The sequence below is a fragment of the Ursus americanus genome, chromosome 29 (genome assembly GCF_024610735.1).
Source record: "Ursus americanus isolate L20-20 chromosome 29, mUrsAme1.1.p, whole genome shotgun sequence".
Lineage (NCBI taxonomy): Eukaryota > Metazoa > Chordata > Mammalia > Carnivora > Ursidae > Ursus > Ursus americanus.
The window spans coordinates 19441466-19465532 of record NC_142155.1 but is presented as its reverse complement, the minus strand read 5'-3'; the positions used below and the strand labels follow the sequence as shown (position 1 = coordinate 19465532).

At 36.7% G+C, this 24067-nt stretch overlaps 1 protein-coding gene across 2 annotated transcripts in view; it reads right to left on the bottom strand.

The window, feature by feature from the left end:
- The window catches only part of KHDRBS2 (KH RNA binding domain containing, signal transduction associated 2), a 541301-nt gene that overhangs the window by 9552 nt on the left and 507682 nt on the right, over positions 1–24067 (bottom strand). For both annotated transcript variants that reach the window (XM_045803086.2, XM_087856979.1), the window contains exon 8: positions 11086–11144. In XM_045803086.2, the coding sequence (XP_045659042.1) occupies positions 11086–11144 (59 nt within the window). The remainder of the gene's footprint in view (positions 1–11085; positions 11145–24067) is intronic.

Below are 24067 nucleotides of genomic sequence, written 5' to 3'. Positions count from 1 at the left end.
AGGTCATCTTGTTTTTGCATGGAAATGGACCAGTTAGGGGTAGAAATCAGTGGAACCAACCACTTAAAGGTTTCAAGTACAAAAGACGCAAACTTTAAATACCCGTTATATTTTGGCAAATGAATGATTTCATTTTGCTTAATATATTGAGAAAAACTTACATTTTCCTTAACAACTAGCAAATGTTTATGGATTAGTTTTTGGATCACTTATTTTGATTCATCTTCAGAATGATAATGATGATTTCTGATAGTGATCCCACAAACCAGAGATGGGCTGGGGTCTTATGGGACTTCTTAAGAGCTTCTCTTGGCTCCTGCGGAACTTGTCCTAAATACCAACATTTTCCTCAAGAGCAGTGAGATTCATTTTAGTCTTTGAAGAAGTTCTTAGGTGAAGTCCCTAAGAGGCTTTTGAAAGTAGGTATTTCCCATTGGCCACCTGGACCATGAAACATAAATAGCAACTGACTCCAAAGTCCATTTGTTGACATAAACAACAAATATGAATGTTTAAAATGTGGTCCATATTGAAAATATGCATGGGTAAATTCAGGAAGACAGTTTGATAAATATATAAGTCATCTATAATAAGGGAAACTGTAGAAACTCTTGGAGGTAAAATTCTGAAATACATCTGTGGCTCAACTGGTTGGTACTTGACATTTCTCTATTAACTTTAATTCACCTCAATGAAATGTGGGTCTGTGGCCATGGCTGGGTTCTATAACCTGAGAATTAAATCATCTTCCAGTTTCTTTTTTTTTCAGTCTAGGTATGGAAATTCTAGGGCCATTTTTCTTAACCTTTCACCATTCTTATACATACCCTTGTTTAGTATCTCCAAATTTACTTCATGTATACCTGATTTCCAAATCATTACATTATGTCACAATTTTATCTTCTGTGGCTAAGCTTAAATTATTGGAATTACTGCTATTTCTGATTGTGAGCTCCAGGAAGATTTAAAAAAAAATGCCGAACAAACTTGAGGCTGTGCTAAGAATTGCATTCAAGGTAGTTGAGCTTGCAGCGAGTGATTTTTACCAGCTTCTGTGTTCCCAGATGCAGCCACTATGATTGGGAATGTGAGGAAGAATTGTAATTCAAATATGCTGTGATTAGTGTATTACCCTGTCCCTTGCTGGTGGTACAATTTTTATATTGTCTACTCTGTTTTAGCCCCTACCTTATGCACTTTACACATTATCACATTTAATAATAACTTGACTCTGTACCATTTCATTTCTAGTTATCATCTATTAATAACTGATAAATTATACACGTAACTAAAATTTAGGCTTATATTTTATTCTTGACTCTACTGTGTAATATCTTGCAGCTATAGAATAATAAATGCCAGTGGTCCTCAATATTTTAAAATAAGTATGTTTCTATCTTCTTACTTTGGAGTTAAGATCTTATCTAAATAAAAGGGTGATAAAGAATCCAGTTAGAGAAAGGATTTCCAAAATGGAAGGTACAGAAAAAAAATGGTGAATGATAATTGGACACAGTACAGAAGCTTTTCTGACTTGACTTTAAAAAATACTTCTACTATTGTCAAATAAAATCTGGAGTCAATCAGAAGCCTGCAGAATTCAGCCACAGACTTTTTTTTATACATAAGGACTTTATGAGAAATAATGGAAGAATAAGAATGATGATATAAAATGATATTTTATAATTCTGTTCTCTAAGCATTCCAATAATGCCTTCACCTCAGTGAAGGAGGTAGGTTTGGCGACATAACTTCATAGACAGACTGAATTTGTAGCTATTTGATTGCCTTACTTCCCCCCCCCCCCAACAACATCTGTCATTTCTATACTTGAGAACAGAAATGAGCCCAGAGTGTCTTCTTGGACCAACACCAACTTATGGGAGTTACAGAAAACCTAAGCTCAGCAAAATGTTAACCTGGCTGTTTGACCAGCTCTGACTCCGTGCTTTTGCCTCAACATATCTCTGCCTGATTTCCCAGGTTTGCGCTCTTATCTCACCCCCTGTGAAATAAAAATTTGGGCTACCCTTTGTCCCCAGTTACCGTGAATAACTCTGGAATTTCCTGGAGTAATGGGAAAGTCTTGTTATTCGTGGTGGGCTCCTCTGGCCACACCTGATAGTTCATGCCATCGAGATGACTCACGATGGGGGCTGGTCACTCCTGAGAGGCCAACCAGGAGATTAGAGGGGTTGGGTATTAGCAGCCCAATCTGGAGAAGAAAGAAAGGAGTCTGGAGATGGAAATGATTCAGTCATTCATGCTGCATAATGGAGCTCTAATAAAAACTCTGGGCACTGAGGTTTGCACGAGCTTGGCAACACCTTGTGTGTTGTTACACATCAGTGTGCCTGGAGGATATTCGTAAAGCTAGGCAAGCGAGTGTAGCATTGGAGAAACATAAGGCTTGAGGCTTATTGATTCCTTAGATCACAACTGTCTGGATTCGCTTTCCTTTTTAAATACTGGTGTACCATTTTGGCTTCAAAAAAATCTCTTCTCGCTTCTGCCCCTCTCTTTGGGGAGGGGTCGCTTAACTCAGGGACGTGATATTAGAACGGTCTCCGGGGGGTGCCACGACGCGCTTGCTAGCTGAGCGAGTGCCACCAGAAGATTTTGAGAGCTTCATGGTTGGGGCTCTCCCAGACCTTGCTCTGTGTAGCCGTCTCTCTCTCTACCTGGTTCTGCATCCTTTCTTTTTGCTCTAATAATTAATCGTACGTTAGAGCCTTTCCCTTAGTTATGTGACTCATTGCGGCAAATTATCAAACCAGAGGGGGTAGTGGGAGCTCCAGATTTGCAGCCAGCTGGTCAGAGGAAAGGGCGGCCTGGAGTCTCCCAAACTTGTGACTGGAATGTGACATGAGGGCAGTTTTGTGGAGAGTGGTGCCCTTAACTTGCAACATCTGGACTATCTCTGGGCACACACTCTAGTCTGTTTGCTATCCCAGTTTTCTCAGCAGCCTGAATTTAGCTCTTTGCCCCTGACGGGACCTATCCCTGCTAGAATTTCCAAATGCCAACAGATACTCCAAGGGTATCTGTCTGTTGCCTGCGGCTGCACTCCCCTGATCACGAGGGGATGTCTCCTGGAAACTTCCTGCACAGTTGCCAGGCTCCAGACAGACTGACTTAAGTATTCTAGATCTACCCTCCCCCTCCCCCGGCCCATCTTGTTACCAGCAGAGCTAAAGGTTTGACAACGTCCCCATATGGTTAGGTGATTTACAAAACAGACACCAATATTAATCATCAATAATCATAATTACATTTTCAACTGGCATACTTTTTCAGCAATCTGTATATATCAGTTCCCATTGAATCATTCAATAAATTATGACATATTTGATAAATATGTGTTGTACATTTATTTCAGGACAATGTATCTTAGTCTTTTAAAAATTCATACCCTCTTTTAATAAAAATAAAAATTTCCCCAAGCCGTGGAAATTTTATAAAGACCCCATAAGGTGGTATGCTCCAGGATATATTTTGTCTTAACTAGTCTATTTCCAGGTGGCCAAGAAAATGTATTCCCAGCTTTATATTTTATATTCTGTACTTTGTGTTTTAAAAACAGCTCATTTTTGTATATTCTAAATATAAATCATTATCATCTTGAATTTACTTTTTTTGTACATGATCTGTTCACCCCAAGATTCTGACAATAAATCACTCAACTCTTCCCTCCCCATCAGTTAAAATGATTGCACCATTACCTCAGCAGAAAAGAAAGTGATAAAAGAACTTTCCTATGGCTTATTTTACTGTCTCAACAAGAGAGTTGTTAGGTGCATGTGAGCTGTAATTTTTTGTGGACTCTTTGTTGGGTGAATTTTAGACAAAGTCCAGTTTGAGATTTAAATGTTCGGCACACAATTGTCCAAAAAGGGAACAAATTCTATTTTCCATTAGTTAAACTTGTAGTTTTTTTAAAGTGAATTTTTAAATGCCAGGTCCTAGAACACAGTATTTGCTTATAAAGTACCCAGTGTTCTAAAAGGTAGCCTGTGCATAACCCGTGTGGTGCCTGCAAGAATGCAAGTGCCTGGCACAGTCTGACCATTCATATTAAAATCATAGGCTACTTTTCGTCATGCTCCCATGTAGGTATCTAAAACTTATTCTCAACTTTAGCTTCCAAAAGAAGCACCCAGAAAGCTATTCAATTGAAACCCCCAGTCCTCATCTCCAAAGATTGTGATGGAGCCGATCTTGGTTGATAACTGGACATTAGGATTTTTTCCAGATTCACCAGGTGATTCTAAAATGTGTAATTAAGGTTAAGAATCTCTGATCTGGAATATTGAAAAGCAGGTTCCAGTTTTTGCTTTAAACTGAATGGAAACTGTAATACATCAATTCAGTGGAAGTGATAGAGTAGTAATGCGCTGATCTTTTTGATTGTCTGTTTAGGCAACATGATCTACATTTATTATCCAGGCTAGTTGAATTAGATATCCATCTCATTGCAACCTATGAAATAGTAAAGACCAGAAAGTTAGCTATGCTTAAGTTAATTTTACAAGTGAATTTTAGGGGTGCCTGGGTGGCTCAGTTGGTTAGGACTCTGCCTTCAGCTCAGGTCATGATCTCCCGGTCCTGAGATCAAGTCCTGCATCAGGCTCCCTCCTCAGCGGGGAGTCTGCTTCTCCCTCTGCCTCTCCCCCCAACTCGTGCTCTGTCTCTCTCAAACAAATAAATAAAACCTTTAAAAAAAGTGAATTTTAAAATACTTGAGAAGCACCATTTCATTAGTCCTTTAAAATAAAGGACTAATAAAGTCTAATAATTTTAGTCCTTTATAAAGGACTAATAACTTTAAAAATAAAGTTTAAAAATGTATATTAAAAGTTTGATAGAATAAAAATCACAGTGATATTTTTTTCAGCAGATTATCCTGTAACAATTCAGTATTAATAAGTCCTAGGAAGAATAAAAATAAGTCCTAGGATACATGAATTTTTAAAATGTCTGGTAAAGTCTTGCCCATGTTAAGAAACTTATCTTCATTTATAAATGAATTTCCTCAAATTTATATTTCTACTTACTATTAAGAATGGACAGACTGTTCTTGAATCACATGGATGGCATGATTGCCAGTTAGCTTCATTTTCTTTTGCTGTTTTCACAGATTAATCAATGCAGGGCTTATTTTCATACTGGGATAATAATCACTCCTGCCTCTGAACACAAAATGAGCTTTGTGTTCTGCAGTCGTCTTGAAGTGAGGCACTCAAATGCCCTAGGATATGGCACAGAATTCTTTTTGCTTTCATTCATTTCAAGACAGTGTATTAATATTATCCTCCTTGCTTCCACACAGCTGTCATCTTAAATGCCACTAAAGAATGGATGCATAATTAGCTCTTTGGTTCGTACATTAAATACATTTTAATAAACAGTTCTTTTCTCTGAGAAGAGAATATTGCCGTCCATTCTTAGCCGTCAGTCTCAGAGAATTTAGAGGGTGTTTCCTCTGTGAAGCATTGCTTAGCCCAGCTGATCTATGCACTATATTTAAAATGCACCCTTATTGAATTATGAGCTATTCAGACTTACCCAAAACAATTATAATGACTCTGATAAATTAGGAAATATTTTAAAAATGAAGAAACTGATTTGGATTCCTGTAAGTCCAATGTTCATGTTCCAAAAATAAATTCAAGTTATTGGAAACTTAAAATTTAAATCTTAACTTAATAATAATTAAAGATCAATGAAATGTTTAATCAATATTAATATATTAAATATAATAAATAATGTACTTATGTTGTATTTTAGTACTAGCATTTATGTAAAGGATTTAATATTTAAAATTTTGTATTTATAATGCTTCAAGAAAAAAATAGTTTAATCTTTAATATTAAATTGTATGCAAATATCTTGAATAATCTAATGGGGATGACGCCCAGAAGGATGCATGATTTTCTTTGAAGTCAACATATCTGTCACTTTAACATGAATTATGGGCCTGAAAAAGACAAATACAGTTTTAACCTAGTGATACACAAAACACAATGTATGAAGATTCAGAGTGAGGCATCACACTGAACGATTGGATTTTTACTTCTGGTGCTTTACTTCAAACCATTTCTAAAGGAATCCTAAAAGAGAGATTCCATCCATGAGTCTTTCAAATGCAGGACCCAATTATCCTGAAGAGCATTCTTTCTTCCTTTCCCAATACCTGTTTGCCCCACAGTTCTTTCCACCATCCTGAGCAGGAGAGGCAGCTGATGGGGAGCCTCTTCACTTACTCTCCAAATCTGGGTTGTTGACAGGAAACTGAGAATTGGGACTATTTATTTTATAAAAAATACAGTCATCCCATTGAGATTTAGTACCTGTACCCAGGATACAACCAAAATGTAACAGAGAGGAGTTACTAATTTAGAATGGAATTGAGCAAATAAGTGGAGATGCAAGGTTTAAATGTTATTGATTTAAAAGATTGTACACAGTTCATTAAAGGTAAGCTACAAGTGGATGCTAGTTAGTATACTAGTTACTATGTGAGGTATAGAAAATTAATGAAAAAAACATCAATCCATCTATATTTGAGATGAGTAGGTCCTCAACTGCTCCACATGCATATTTAAATTTTATGACATGTTCATTTGCATATGATAGGGTGGGCAGCCTATCAGCACAAAGCCTGTGCTTTAAGTTCCCTCTCCATAATAACCTGATACCAAAATCTGAGTGTATACAATGCATATTGATTGTTAATTAGATTTCAAGATGATGATGCTGAGCACTCACTCTGACAAATCTCAAAATTTAAATCTCATTACTGTGTGGATTGACCACAAGTATTTTATTTCCTGGTTATACAAAGGGAGTATCCCTCTTCATCTGATCATATTAGTGGTTAATTCTGATAGCACATGTGAAAATATATTAAATTCTGCATTTTGTCAAGGTATAATTGTAATGATTAAGAACTGAAGAAGAAAACCTTTACCTAATGATAGGAAAATCTTAAGGGAACTTTTATAAAGCAGTCTACATTGTGTTCTCTTTTTAAATATAATGTGTATCATGATGGATAAAACATTGGCAAAATATATAACAAAAAGTAAAGAATGAATACATATAGTAGCATAATTCAGGATGATTTAAATTTCCTTCTTTTTCAAAATGAATTTTCTAAAATGGATGTGTATTATTTTTAGAATAAGAAAAAAATAACTTATATTTTTAGGTGAATCAGGCCTACGTATCTACTTAGATTCCTAAACACTGTGGCAAAAAGAAAAAAAAAAAGAAATCTAAAAAAATAAAATCAATTTCACATGCACATCATTTAAAACATAGTTGCCTTTGTTCACAGTCCCTGATCCCCATTCTGTGGCCACATGTGTACCACAGATGGGTCACAGTGAACCGAGAGGGTCATGGGCAGTGGGATGGACGTTGGGCTGCTAGAATTGTGGCTTGTGAGCAACTTCTCCCTCAACCCACTGTGCTGCACACATTATTTTCTATGAGATCTACACCATGAAAAAAGGTTGCAACACATAAGTTCGATTTCTTCGCTTCAGCCCCTGGAATATCACTTCTGACCCCAATGAAACGAATCAATACACTCTGTCCTGAACAATTATCCTTCTGACATGAAAATCCAGAAGGGCTTCCTAAATTAGAATGCATAGACTGTTGACATATCAACATTTTCAAACAAAGAATAAAACACCTTGAATGTGAAGCGTATTCTTGAATTAATGCTTGCTCAATAATGTCAGAAAATGGCAACAAATCCTAGTGGCCAAAGAAAAGAGCATGGCCCTAAAGACCAGTCTATTTTTAGCCATGTATATGTATCTAATCTTTCCACTAAGGATATGGCCAATTTGGCTGACATTTTAGTTAATAAAATAGGTAAAAAAAAAAAGTTATTATGTAAAAATTCCTACTTAATATCTTTCTTACTCTGTCTAGACATTTTCCTCATTACTTTATTAAAAATAATTTGTCAACTATTTCTGGGTGCTGAGAAGTGCTTATTGGTAATTTGACCCAGAATGAAATCTAGTGCTTACGGGCAGGTGTAGCTTTTAAAATAAAAGGGGTTGTTTGTCTCTAGACTTTGCTGCAGCGAAGGAATCAAAGAACCAAGAAAGAATCATGTAAGACCCATGGGTCAGAGAGGTAGACACTGCTTTCTTGACCATGGTCCTTGCATGTCCGTTATAAGATCTGAACAGCCATAGTTTATATTCACACACTTTTCCTTATTACCTTACATGGTAATAACATTTAAAAAAGTAATTAAAAACAGAAAACTCATCTCTTATTACCAGCTACACAGTCAGATATGATCCAGTGATTTTAGTACATGTAATTCCATAAAGTTAAGCTCATAAGGGTGATTTTCCTCAAGTTGTTGTGCCAGGTGTAAAAACCAATGACCATATTTTGCAAATGAAAATCCCAGTTTTAAAAAAGTGATTTATAAGTAGTAATGTGTTTCAAGAAATTGTTCACCACAGTATCTCCAGGATTGAGAACAGTGGCTTGCACATGTTAGCCATTAAATAAATATTTGTTATGTGAGTAATGTTCTCTGACCTTCTCTGGTATCCCATGGTTTATAATCTGGCACAGTCTTTTGTATGTAGCCATAAGTTTCTCAACAATAGACAGTAGGAACCTGGGAGAGAAAATGTCTATCATGTGCACCATCAAATTCCTACAGCCTGTAAATACCTATATGCACACAGTTGAATGAATTAAAGAAAGGCCCATGTTGTGTCTTATTTACCTATCATCCCAAGTAATCATATAAGGCATGTGGCTTGATTCCTATTTGTTCTTTTTTTTAAGATTTTATTTATTTATTTGAGAGAGAGAGGGGGAGAGAGAAGCATGAACAGGGGGAGGGGCAGAGAGAGAGGGAGAAGCAAGCTCCCCAATGAACAGGGAACCCGATGCGGGCTTGACCTGAGCCAAAGGCAGACGCTTAACCCACTGAGCCACCCATGTACCCCTTGATTCCTATTTGATTAAGAATATGCTTGGAACAATGCGGATTTACTCATTGCGCCAAGAGAATGCTGCAGCAACTGAGCCAGACCTGTGGGAACTTGTCCATCACTTATTTTTTCTGTGAAATAATTTCTGAGAATATGTCTTGGTTATTTTGGAGAATATCCCTGTCTCTCACAGCAGGGAGTCATGTTCATGTGATTGGTGCTGGAGAAGTTGGGGTCTGAGGGAGTTAGCCTAGTGCTCATTTTGGGTCAATTCTTTATTTTTCCCTGGAAAATACTCTAGAAGACCTTCCTCCTCTTAGATTAGTGGGAGAGCAGCTGGCAGGATTTAGAGAAATCTCACTAAGCTCAACATCCTTCCTTTAAAATAAACTTGGGTTTAAAGAACCAGATCCTGTTCTTTCTCGCTAGGTCCAGCGAACTCTGCCCCCGCTCCCAGCGACAGAATTGGACATGCTTGAATTCATTCTTGCTCTGTCATTTGCTAAGTGTTTAGCTCGGGCAAGTTATTTATGGCTCTGAGCCTCAGTTCCTTATTTGTAAAGTGCTGATGACAATATGAGTGTGTACCCTGTATGATTCCAGTGGGGATCCGATTATGTAGATATACATAGAATGTTTAATGAGGATTATTTCCGTAATCTCTAATCCTCATTATAAATTGCTTAGTACAGAGCCATAATAGGTAGGTGCCTCATGTGTAGTCGCAGCAACTAATAACATTCCAACCATTGATTAGACGATAAAAACAGAAGCTGCGTCCCACAGCTGTACTCTCATATTGACTTAATCTCTGTTGTTGAGTTTCCTCATTATAAAATGGAGATAAAAACACGTAGTAGTTCATGGGGCGCCTGGGTGGCTCAGTCATTAAGCGTCTGCTTTCGGCTCAGGGCGTGATCCCAGGTTCCTGGGATCGAGCCCAGCATCGGGCTCCATGCTCCGGGCTCCATGCTCCGCTGGAAGCCTTCTTCTTCCTCTCCTGCTTCCCCTGCTTGTGTTCCCTCTCTCACTGGCTGTCTCTCTCTCTATCAAATAAATAAAATCTTTAAAAAAAATAGTAGTTCAATTTATCATAAAAAATAAATGAGAAGATATATGTAAGTAAGCAGCTTAAGGAATGGCAATCACTGTGGGGACGGTTTATTTTTCTACTCCTGTTTCTGAGTTTGGCCTCATAATATTCCACCCGGAGAAGTGAGTCGATTAGGTAACTCTAGTTTCAAGGAGGGTGCACATCCTCCTTTCCTCCCGAGGTCTGGACCTTCCCTTCTCCATCCTTATGAAGCACCATACCTGCATAATGTGGAGCCCTGAACACACAGGCAACATTCATGATCTCTTCTACTGCTTCCCATAAAGAGAAGCGGAGTGGCTTTCATATTATTTCAATAAAAATTGGGGACCGAAAACATTTAAATGAGTGTTATTTTTCAAGGTGGTCAACCAGTGACACTGCATATGTATTTTAAGGAACGAAAAACTATCCTTCAGAAGTGATATACTATATGATTATGTCACAGATACTCAATAAATCTTACTGAATTGAATTACAATTAATTTTAAATGGTATTTTAATCAAACAGTGTTATTTTTGAAATTAATTTTATAGACTGAAGTGCTATTTGACTATTAATTCTTATGCCAAGCATTATATGGCACTTCTACGAGCTATAAGAAAATAACGTGAAAGCCACAATTTTGGCCTTTAAACATTTTAAAATATTTTAACTGTGTATTACTCTAATGATCTTTGTGACAGCAGGAAAGACACAGCATTGTTGTCAAATCAATGCGTCAGACAATGGACGCAGTGGAACATGTAAGACACTGTTCAAAATGCTCACTGTTGCCGTTGAAAAGGATCTATGATTGTGATTAATTGCTTTTGAAATTTTGATCAAAATTGATCTGTCCAGTTTTCTGGCACTGGCTCTTGTATGTCAGATCTCACCCTGGAATTACATAAATCAATTCAGTCTGGACTTCTGTAAAAACCGGGCGTAGAAAGATAGAAGTAATTTCTGAGTTGTCAGTGACTGATGGATGTTCTGATTTCACAGATTTAGTAAAGAAAAGGTCTTACCGTAGCTGTCATAGGCATCCTCACTTACTCCATGACCGTAGTCATAGTACTCAGGGACACTGCAACAGATGTAGACAGCAATCAATGCTACTGTAAGCAGGAGGAGTCAACCCAGAAACTCATATGGAATTTGAAAGCAAAATGTGTGCTAAAGTAATATCCCGAGAACCTCTAGGCATCAAACACAATCCTAAAAAAATATTCAGGAAGAAAAATACAGGTTATTGACAAGGAGTGCTGTGATTTTCTCATGCCACCTCAGAACTTCTTTATCTCTAACCTCCAATTTTATAAATCAAATTTCCCTTAAAACACAAGTATAATACTTCAAAATTTGTCAAGAGGGAAGTTATGAAGATCTATTTCCAAGGAAAAGTGCTATATAAGATGACAATCTGGTCAGTTGTGTATGGCTTTTAATGCTGTTATGTTACCTTAAGAAATATACATCCATTTCATCTTCACTTCCAAACACTGAAATTATATTTATACTCCCCTCTAGTCCCCTCTAGACTCCCACAGCATGTCCATGCCCTTCTCAAATAGATAAGCGATTTATTTTTACTTAATATTTTGCTAGATGCCTCCCTATTTCAGTAACTGACAAAAAGGTGTCTTTCCTCCAATTCTTACTCAAGTTGCTTCAAGTCTTCCCTCGCTACGATTCTCATCACTCTGTCCTACACCAACAGTTTTTACCTTTAAGGCACCATTCTCATTAGCATCCACACATTTCATGTATCTCTCATCCCCAAAAAGTCCTCCCTCACACCCACATCTCCTTCTAATGATTATCCCTTTCTCTGCCCCTTTCCACAAAATTTCTTGAAAAGAGGCAACTGTTCACTCTTTTCACTGCCTCTCCTTCTATATATATGCTTTTGGAGACAGTCCATTCAGGCTGTTGTCTCCAGTGACACAGCTCTTGTCAGTACCTTGACATTTCAAATCTAGTGGTCAAGACGTGGTCCTCATTTTACATTAGCACCATTTAACACAGTTGACCACTTCCTGCTCCTTCAACCATTCCAGTTACTTCTGAGATGACTTTAGAATAAATATTAACTATTTATATTAATATATTCACATTGACAATTTATGAGACACTATATTTTCCCTCAGATAAACTCCTTCATTTTATGTCTTCTGCTTGAATCTTAATTTCTGATTTATATATTACATATATAATAAATTTGTAAGTTATGTCAAGATTACTAATTTCTTTTAAGCACATAAAGTGTGGCAAAAAATGGCTTAATATCAAGTACCAAACTGTATAAGGACTGAGGGTGGGTCATAGATACCAAAGGGTTAGGTTGAAAGAAAAGACACAAAGGCCTAAAATTCTGTGGTTGTTATCATCCCTCAGGGAAATCCCATAGGTCTCATTATATTAAACACTTCAGATTTCACTGACAGTAAGGAAAGAGAAGCAAAAAAGAAAATACAAGTCTATGCATTAGAGGTGAAAAAGACAGAGAAGTTTGGCCCTCTTTATCTTTCTGGGAGGCAACTGATAATGCACTAATTCAATTTTAGTGTAAAGTAGTTAGGAAAAATTAAAAAAAAAAAAAGATTACTGAGCCCAGCCTTCCTTGCTCAGAATGTTTATACACTGATTATCTAGGAAAAATGCATGATAATATGTTTTTCTTCCCATCTCTGGGACTATAGAAGTCTAAGGCCATTGACTACTGCTGGATGTTTATCTCTTCTTTCACATCCTTAGCTTCATAGAAGTGATATAACCTAATTGAAACCCTCATTGATATGTAGCAAATTCCTGAGAGCTGTTACATTGATTCCCTGGATGATCAAGAAATGGCAGTCATGAGAATATGATTTAATAAGCAGCATTCCCATCTAGAGGGATGAGGAGAAAATAAGGACATTGACAGCAGCTTCTCTCTTCCTTTGTCACAATCAAACATTTATCCCTGAAAAAGCCTGCTTATGTTTCCCAAAGTGCTGTATGAAGACTACTAGCTCTAAACGCTATCTAGTGGCATAACGATGTTTCTCACTGGATTTCAATTTTAATTTTAATTAATGAAGACAGGAAGAAGAAAGTAGTGAGAGAGCCCATGACAAAGTAACTGCAGTTATTGTGGGTCATAAATGATACATACACACCAAGAGGGAGTTTTAAGTTTCAGCTACTCTGAAAAGGGCAAAGTAGGACATATAAGACATTTGTAAAATAATGGATAATGCAAAATAATAGATAATTATCATAATGGACTCTGTCAGGGTCCATACCTTTGCTTGTCCTTCTCATTTCTTCCATAGGAAAACATTTTGCGTGGACAAACAGCTGCACCATGAATGAATACATTCCTCAGCTCTCCTTACAACTAGGTGTGCCCTGTGCCTAAGACAGGAAGCACGGGATGTGCACGCATGTGAGGATGGTAACGTGGAGGTTATTTCCGATTGAATGACAAGCTCCTCACCTTGGGCTTGTGCACTCTTACCCCCTCAGGTGGTAGAATGCACTCCAGGTGATGATCTGGCAGCTGCCATGTTAGGAAGTCAGGGACTGCAACGTGGGAGGAGCTTCCGTCTGTAAATGATCATGTGGGAGCCGACTTACTGTAAATGACAGCCGACCTCGGGGACTATTGTGAGAGGTTGTTTATTTTTAAATCTTGTTTGAGCCACTGAACGTTGAATCTCTCCGTTACAACAATTTGGTCTAACAAAGAAATGAGTATGTAGAAGTGTAGAACTGCCATTAAAATCCCCAAATATTGGGCATTAGCTTCGTGGGAGAGTAGAGACTGCAAGGAAAAAAATACAGGAAGGTAGAAAGCTAATAAGCCTTGTTACGCCATTGCCCGTGAAAACTTGGAACAGTAGGCTATAGGTCTGCATGTATTTTGACACTGCAGGAGAAAGCTGAACCAAGCTCAGCTGTTCATAATCCTGCTGCTTTTAGAAAGGTTTACAAAAGTCACGAGCTTAAAGAAGAATGGGTCATTTTTCCAGAAGAAACAAAAGTGAATAGAACTTTGCTAAGAGAAATCATCTCTGCCTGATTTCTGTGTCAGTTCTGTGATTTAAAAGGAGAGAATGTTCAGAAGTTTGGGGCTTAACAGGATTAGAGACGTCAGCCATTTCTGTATTCCAATAGGAAGAGATAATGAGTACTGCTCAAAAATGCCCTCATCTCTTCCCATTAGAGTTTACTGCCCTATATGATCCTGAAAACAATCCTCAGGTCCCTGAACATGTACAATCAGGAAGCACGCTGTAAAATTTTGAAGTCACTAATGAGGGCATGTTATATTTGACTCAATTCAGGTGTGGCTATGGATAAGACCATTTATCGATTAGGATAAAGAAGAACCTTCTAGTAAATCTGGTAACCTCCATAAAAGAAAAACCAAGGTTGCCAGATGCACTAACCAAAATATTATTTCAGTGTTGTTGTTTAGGTGTCTTTGCTTGTCAGGATTTTACAATTTTTACTGCCTATGGAGCCTTCAGTGTTTCCCAACAAAAGTTTCTATTATGGTGATTCCGTTTCTTTTCCACTGCTTTATATTGGGTATTTTGTATGGGGAAGAAAGTTGAGAGCAGGAAAGATAATCTATTTATCATTTTATAGGTTATCGGACTTCAAAGAATCAAGACCTAATGTATAGGTCTGTATATTTCCCTGAGATTCTGGATTTTGAGCTGGTTGCAGTAATTGGAATTGAACTTGGATTTTCTCTCTTGGGTAGAAGGTAGGCATCTTTGTTTTAATGAGAAGAGGGGTATTCACTTACATTTGTATGACTAGAGGGTTGGACAGGGAAGACTTCTAGTTGTTCCCCTCCAAAATCCATTTGTCTTTTCTTCCATAAGAGAGACTGAGAACCTCAGGACTACATTTACTAATCTCCCTTATATTTGAGGATGGGCAGGTACAGAATGATGTATAAAATTTTTTTAATGATCTGCATAAAAGTAAAGTCCTTTGTCCTCTACTTCTTTTCAACCTTTATGTAACTGGCTGGAAGTGTGAATGACTGGAGCCAGTGATGGTGTGGTGAACTAAATCTTTTTGTCTCTCCAAATTCATATGTTGAAATCTTAACCCGCCATGTGATGGTATTAGGAGGTGGGGCCTTTGGGAAGTAATTAGATCATGAGGGTGGAGCCCTTATGAATAAGATTAGTGCCCTTAAAAAGGGGACCCCAGAGAGCTCTCTTATTCTTTTACTACCACGTGAGGATACAAGAGAACAGAAGTCTGCAACTCAGAAGATGGTTCTCACCAAAACCCAACAATGCTGGTATCCTGGCCTGGGACTTCCAGCCTCCAGGACTGTAGGAAATAAATTTCTGTTTTGTAAGTCACCCCATGTATGGTATTCTGTTATAGCAGTCTAAACTAAGACAGATAGCATTCCACTAGCCTGGATCCCTAAATGGTGTCATGGTGCAGAGCCCACCTACTTGCCCATGTTTATTGTATGTGAGGGAGATAAACTTTTCTCTTATTTGGGCCACTGAATTATGGATATCCTTACTAAGGAAGCCATAACCCATAATACAGTTGGCAATGAAAGCAACCCCTTAAAGATGAACAGACATCCAGTAAATATTTGTTCAATGAATAACTGATTGAACAAAATAATTCAAGAAAACATGATTGTGTTTGACCATGAATAATTTAGAACATTCTGCTATAAATATCTTTATAAAACTTTGTATGTGCTCCAGAAGGGACGTCTAGTTATATTGACAGCAATGGGAGCAGTGAAAAATGAAACACTTTTATTTTCTCATATGAATGAAATCCACATTAAAAGTTTAAAAACCATGTAACTGACCAGTTCATCTGTGATTTTTACACTTTGTCATATTATTTTTCAATTTTAAAAACGTACATGATTTGGCTAGAGAAAGTAGACTCTAGTGTTGGCTCTATGCTTTTCATGCCAGTATTTCAGAAAGCTACTATTTCATTATGTTAGTTTCACTTATCTGTTGTTTAATAATGTTGAAATGTGAGTAAAAGTGGACAAATGAACTCAGTATAAACACAAACTGGTTATTTAATTTTCGGTTCACTGTTATCCCATCTTATATTTAGAAAATATAGCTATCAAGGTATCTAAACACATTGTGACAATTGTGGAAGTGTTAATTAAAATGACAATTATTGGTGATTTGGAACTTAATTACTCTGGTGGTTATAGCAGATGAAATTTTCCTAGGAACTGGCACATATATAAAATCAAGATATAACATGTTAGCTGCAATGACTCATTAAAGAATATCTAATTATTAGTAAAATTCTCCACAACATTTTGGCTTTTTGATATCAAGACTGTAGACACTAATAAATATTTGGGAAAAATAATATATAAATAAGTGGAGTAAAGAGGCAGGAAAATATCAGATTAATTTATTAATGGTCATTTGTAAAACTAGAAAAAAATCAGAGATGGAAAATTCTAGTTCTTTTTGGATAGGTAGAGGGGTAGTTTACCCTAAACAGACTGATAGCAGTTCATTGAGACAACTAATGAAATGGCAGTGAACACAACAGAAAAAATTAGGATGAAATGTGGATTCCAGGAAACCAAATAATATCGTCACCATAATCAAGCTGTTTTCCCAGCACCTGTGACATAACACTTAGCTTCTCTAGTGTTTCACAATCTAGTGGTTGGTGTTCATGTTCATGTGGCAGGAGAAGCCACACGGATGGTGGAGCAGACTAGCTCAAGGAGTCACTGAGTCTAGCCAAGCTTGTAAAGGAAATATTTTGGACATTCAGTTGTTATAAAGAGATACTAGCCATAATATAAATGAGAACACTGATCTCTAAGAAGTGTTCATATAATCAAACCAGTCAGACCAGTATAAGTGGGAAAAAAAAATAGAGGATGAAATTTTTTAAAAAAATCCACACTTTGCTTAATTTTTGCATAATCTTTTGGTGGGATATAAAAATTACCGGAGATAATGAAACACTTTACGAATACACCACGGCTTGCTGTGGTCCTCCAAAGATTAACACTCCCACATCCATACGTTGCAGCTGCATTTAGCTTATGCTATGCTGTCTTTCATTTCAGCCTTTTTTTGATTCTTGAGTAACCTGAAGATTCGTGTCTATGAAGCTGGACAAATAGATGAGGATGTATTTTAACTAAAGCTTCATTCATTATTTTCTGAATTGAAGAAAAGTAAAAACTACAAAATAAGATTTTAGAAGAAGGGATAAAGGGACTTGATTAATGTATTGATATGAAGGATTTATTATTTATAATTACAAATTTTTTAATTTTTAGAGAGAGAGACCGTGTGAGCAGGGTGGGGGAAGGGGCAGAGGAAGAGGGAGAGAACCTTAAGCAGGCTTCATACCCAGTGTGGAGCCAGACACAGTGCTCGCTCTCACAACCCTGAGATCATGACTAGAGTGTAAATCAAGAGTCGGACACTTACCCGACTGCGCCACCCAGGGGCCCCTCCCAACTATTTTTAGCACTTAAGTAAACACTCTTAAAATTTGCTCTCTTAAGCATTTACACTGAAACCTTGTTATGTGGTGCATTTATGCTGTAGTTCCAGAAATAGTTGTCAAGTAAAGGTAAGTTTTCAGCCCAGCTCCCATCCTCAAATTGCAAATTGGTAGTTCTTTATTTTTATATCCACTTATATGGTGATCAGATCCTTCTGTTAAATTTCACAAAGTTCCAGAAAGTGCTACTTACAAAGCTGTAAACCTAGCATGTAGATTATGATTGCAACACACTATTACATTTTGGAAAGCAACCAAATATACTTGAATTTTAAATTGTACAAATGAGTTGTGGTCTCTGAATCCACTGCTGTGAGTAATACTACAGTAGATACAACTGAAGACTCATAATATTTACTGGGCTGCTGCCAATTAATTTCAAGGGTTTAGAAATGAAATACTCTGAATTATTATTATTAAAACAGATAAATATAAAACACAATTATGATATATCCAGTCATAAGGAAAAAGCATAGGAAAGAAAACATATACTATAACTGCTAATTATGAGTGAGTGAATCCACCTATGTAAAGTTTAAAATTCTTAATCTCATGCTTAGAGATTAAAATAACAAATACCAGTACCACTGGAATTAATAAGAGATTTAAATATGTAGAATGTATAGCTTAAATTACTTAAGCACCATTATGTGTTCATATCTTACACATTTCATTTTTCCTTCAAGAATTTTTCCATTTAGAAATTGGCCTTTATTCTGAGGATAATTGGAGAATTAAAACATATGAGCTAATCTTTGTGATACTAGAAATTAGTGCTCACATATATGATCATTTGCTTTTTTGGGAATTCGCTATCATTGCACTCATCAGTAAATAAAAACTTGGTATAAAAAGAAACCATATGAAACAAACTCAACTGCATAACTTATACATTCCTAATACAGAAATAATCAAAACAAATTTTAAAGAAATGAAATTCTCTTTAAAAATGTGTGTGTATATATACATATATATATATATATATATATATATATATATATATATATACCCAGAGGATGGGTATATACATATATATATATATATGTATATACACACTTTTTTTTTTAACTAGGCTTCACACTCAGCATGGAGCCCAACACAGGGCTTCAACTCATGACCCTGAGATTAAGACCTGAGCTGAGATAAAGAATCAGACACTTAACCAACTGAGCCACCCAGGTGACCCTAAAATATTTTTAAACTTTGAAATATGTTGATCATTGTGTGTGTGTGTGTGTGCTTAAAAATATTACATGAAATACATTCCTTTTTACGTGTACGTGTTTCAACTAAAATACAAATACCCTTTTCCCTGCTCTGATATCAGCAGTTTTCAGAGTTCTAATAAGGGAAAAGATCGATGCTTTAGATACATATATATTTTTAAAGTATCTTTGGAATTCCATCAAGCTTGCATGAATAGTTTTAAAATATTTTTGAAATTCATTCATTCATTCATTCATTCATTCATTCATTCATTCTGTTCAACCAATGGTGCTACACAAAAAGGCTTGTGTTATAGAGTGGCCATATTTGTGTATAAATAGAATACAGATTTGTGTCTTCCAAAATTAACTAGTAAACTAAATACACTAAACATAGATGGATGAATGGAGAGAGAGAGAGAGAGAGAGAGATAACATAATAACCCTCTGCAGTTATCCTGGCCAATTTGTTTTGAGAAGTCAAAGATGTAAGTCTCTCACTCAAAGGTAGCTCATTATGAGTCAGAAAAAGCCCACAGTCCATTCCCTGATCCATTTGGAGGAATATCAGTATTCTAAAAATGATACACAGAATATAGAAAGAGAAGTATTTGAACTTAACATTGAGAGGTGCTATTTTCCATTTTCATTGAGTGTGTCATCTTGGACAAATCATTTAATCTCTCTGAACTCCAGTTTCTTCACCTTTAATATGGCAGTAATAATATTTACCTCAAGTATTAATGAGATAACCCTTGACAGCTCCATGATAAGTGTCCAGTACATAGCAGGTGCTCAGTAAATATTAATAACGGGTAATTGTCCAATCAATAAAGTCATAGACATAAACTCCTCTTTTTCATATTCATAAAGGTTGCAATACTGAAAGAGATTTCATCTTCTTGAAATACTCTGGAACATGAAATAACCATACATGCCCTCTTAAGTTTCAGCTGATGGTATTTAATGTTCACAGGATGAAATACAGGCTGATTATTCATGAGGGAAGTGACATATTTGTTCTGCTCATAGATTAATGATCAAGATAGATATCTATATAAGGCATCTAGTGTAGAATTATGATCAACTTTGCAATGATCTACTCTATAGAAAATGGGTGTTTTGAGAGTGCAACTCATGTTCCAAATGAGAGAGAAATACATTTAGATATATTTTTGCTGGTCTGGATTCAACACTGCACGTACATTTCTGAAAATGGTCTCCTTTTGTAGACACTCTTTATTTGTTTCCAATTTGGCTTGTATTTTTTTGCTTACTTTGACCCTTATTACATAAATGAAGGGTGAGCAATTTTATAACAAAAACATTAATCTTCTGTTTTATTGCATGGAATTATCATTAGAACATAGCAATTATTTTCTATAAATAAGACCTTCAACTGACTGATTAATTAGGCTCAGTGATACATGACATTATTAAATGAACTGCTACATGCTTTTGGTACAAGAACACAGAAGCTATTGAACCCTGGTTTGAAATGGACATAGTTCCAACTGTATGCACATTATCTTTTTGGCTGAATCACAATTCATGAGTATCAGTAAGATTTCAGACTGTAAACATCAGTATAATTTCTAATTATTTCAATACTCTAATCTAGTTGACTTTGAGACTGAATTCATTGGTGCAAGCTGCACTGTGGTTATGTGTTAATGGTGATTTATATTCTTCCCCACTCGAACATAAATGGAATCTTACCTCTATTGCATAATGTTCCAGAACCACTTTTTACTTATTAAAGGATTGTTTTCATGCAGCAGACTTTGGAAATTTAAATAAATAAAACAAAGTCTGGGGAAAGAATATACGAATTAATACCAGTGATTCTGTTTTGATAAGTTCTTTTCTTTATGTGAGGAAACAAAGCCACATTCTTTCAAAAACTCTCAAAATACAACATAAATCAGGTGAGGCTGTGTCTCTGTATACCACCATTGTGGCATGCTATGAACTGAATTGTAATTGTGTATTTCCATGTTTCTCTAATCCTCAGACTGTGAATGCTAATTCCTTAGTATGGCCTACAAGTCCCTTTTCTATCTACATTCTAATGACCTACTCCGCCTTTCCCTATCACTCCCCTATTACCAAACCCTACACCCCGACATAATAGAATGTCTCCCAATTCATGAATCCTTACATGACCCTATGCCTCTTACCATGGCATCCTTCTATCTAGATGGAACTTCCTCTATTTCTTCACCTAAGAAGATATCCATTATCCTTTTGGGATCCAGCTCAATGGTTGGCTAAATTATTAAAGCATTACCAGGTAAGGTGTTACCCCTTCGCACTTGCCTTCTGTAAGACCTTGTTGACATCTTCATGTAGAATGCTCTCATTATTCCAGAATGTTCTTTAAAATCTGTCTCTTCCTCTAGCATAACGGCTCTCAGTAGCTAGTGTGCCTAATGATCACAAGGATACTGTGCCAAAAATACAGATTCCTGAGCCCCCATTCTTCAGATTCTAAATCACCTGGCCGCAGCACATGTCCCAAGATCTATAATTTCATTTGCAGGTGTTTCTTATGCAGAAGTCCAGGATCATATTTTGTAAAACAAACAAACAACAGTGACGACAAAAACACACCCAAAAACCTGTACTAATTGTGAATAAATCAACGTCCAGGCTCTGCCTTATTTGCTTTGAATATGTAGGTGCAGAATAGTGACATTCAGTGAATGCTTGTTCAGTAAATGAATGAGGAGCTTTAAAATACTACCTAATTTCTTTGAGAATAATTTCCAAGCTGCCTGACAGTACAGCCAAGTAGATTTGTGGCTATGTTTACAACTGTTCTCAGAATTTTAATTAGTGGTCAATGTCAATTTAAAGGTTGCTACTGAGCTATGTCCTTGGTACTCTGTTTTTCTAAAAAAAATTTTTTTGAAAGAAATATAAGATTTTTAAAAATTTATTATTTTTTTATTTTAATGTTTTTTATTATATTATGTTAGTCACCAAATGTAAGATATGCTAAGAAGTGTAACTACTATTCTGATTTTAAGAATTAGTATTCAAGGGGCGCCTGGGTGGCACAGCGGTTAAGCGTCTGCCTTCGGCTCAGGGCGTGATCCCGGCGTTATGGGATCGAGCCCCACATCAGGCTCCTCCGCTATGAGCCTGCTTCTTCCTCTCCCACTCCCCCTGCTTGTGTTCCCTCTCTCGCTGGCTGTCTCTATCTCTGTCAAATAAATAAATAAAATCTTAAAAAAAAAAAGAAAAAAAAAGAATTAGTATTCAAAAAAGTAGCTCCAAATCGACAATAGAAGGCTTAAACAACAAGGTGAAATGTCACAGAGATAAATGTACATTTCTGCATTTAGGTTAAAAAAAATCAATTGCAAAGATGCAGGATGGTGTTAGAACTGGCTTGACAGAAGTTTATTTAGGAAGAACCTAGGTTTTCAGTTGAAAACAAATTCAATAAACCCCAATAATGTGACATGGCCACTTAATAGAACCACACGGTAAGGGTGTCTGGGTGGCTCAGTTGGTTAAGCATCTGCCTTCTGCTCAGGTCACAATCACAGGGTCCTGGGATGGAGCCCTGCATCGAGCTCCCTGCTCAGTGAGGAGTCTGCTTCTCCCTCTCCTCCCTATTCGTGCTCTCTCTCACAATCTATGTTTCTCTCTCTCTCAAATAAATAAAATCTTCAAAATGAACAAACAAAGGAAACCACATGGTAGGATGATGTTGAAGTACTGTAAAGTAAGAAGCATTATTACACAAGATGTAATAATGCTGCGTCTTTGCACCAGTCAACTCTCATCTGATATAATGTGCCTCAGGATCATTGTGCTATACTTTACGATGGACACTTGGACGACTGGAGTGGTTTTATGAGAAAGCAACTAGAGTAATTAGTGAAATGGGAATCATGATGATCCAAGAACTATTGAGGAAAACCATGTCTATGTGGGCACTGATCCTGGACACTGGCTTGTTACTGGTACAGTAACGCTGCTTAACAATAAATCACAAAATATTAATATCATACAATATGAGACAATTCTTTAAGTCACATGTTTTTGTTAGGCTAGAGGTTTGCTAATCTAGGCTAGGATCACTGGGGGCTCTGTTACAAGCTTGGACAAAATGGGGGTTGGCCTTGAGGTTTAGACTGCCCATGTGTTCGTTACGGGCTAAGGGCACCACAGCTACCTAAATGAGCTCTTGTCATGGCAACAGCAAGAGAGCAAGCGGGAAACACAGAGTCCTCTGAATGTGTAGGCTTAAGACGTGCCGTGATTCTATTAGTCAAAGCAAGCTATGTGATAGTGAGGAGTGAGGAAAACAAACTGCCTTTTTTGTGAGATACTGAACAATAACACAGCAAAGGGTGCGAACGTGGGGGTGAGGATGAAGAATTGTAGCCAAGAATGCACTCTATCACATTCTGGATATTGATAGAGGGACATTATCTTCATAAAGAAAAGCTGATTTGTGGAACGAAACTAGATTTATTATGTGTAGCTTCACAAGCTGATTATTTTTTTTAATGTTTTTTTATTACATTATATTAGTCACCATACAGTACATCCCTGGTTTCTGATGCAAGGTTCGATGATTCATTAGTTGCGTATAACACCCAGTGCACCATGCAATACGTGCCCTCCTTACTACCCATCACCAGCCTATCCCATTCCCCCACCCCCCTCCCCTCTGAAGCCCTCAGTTTGTTTCTCAGAGTCCAGAGTCTCCCATGCACAAGCTGATTATTGATCAATGTATATAAATGGAGATTATAGGGAAGAAGATATTACTTCAGCTTTAGAGTTTCCTAATAAGCTGAGGTGTTAAAAAACAAAATGAAGTGTTTGGGAAGCAATATGTTATTAGTACAAAGTGCCTAGTCTTTGGAACTGGACAGGAATCAGTTCAAACTTCGTCTAGTCCTGGGCAAAGTAAACATTCTAAACCTAGTTTCTTTATTTGTAATATGAAAATAAAACTATCTGCCTCATATGATCATGTTATAAAGTATCTAATATAGGCCTCTGTATTATGGCTATTATTTTTATTAGAAACTTACTTCCTTTAGAAATGGTCACGTGTTCCCAGACTAGCCCTTCAGACTCCTCTCTTGCTTCTTTCACACATCTTCTATAATTCAGTCTTACTGAATATTATATAATACAAACCCACAGTTATTTATACTTGAATTCTAAATTCAAAAACTCTGAAACCAAAATTTTTTTTTCTTAAATTGGGTGTTTGAGATCATTA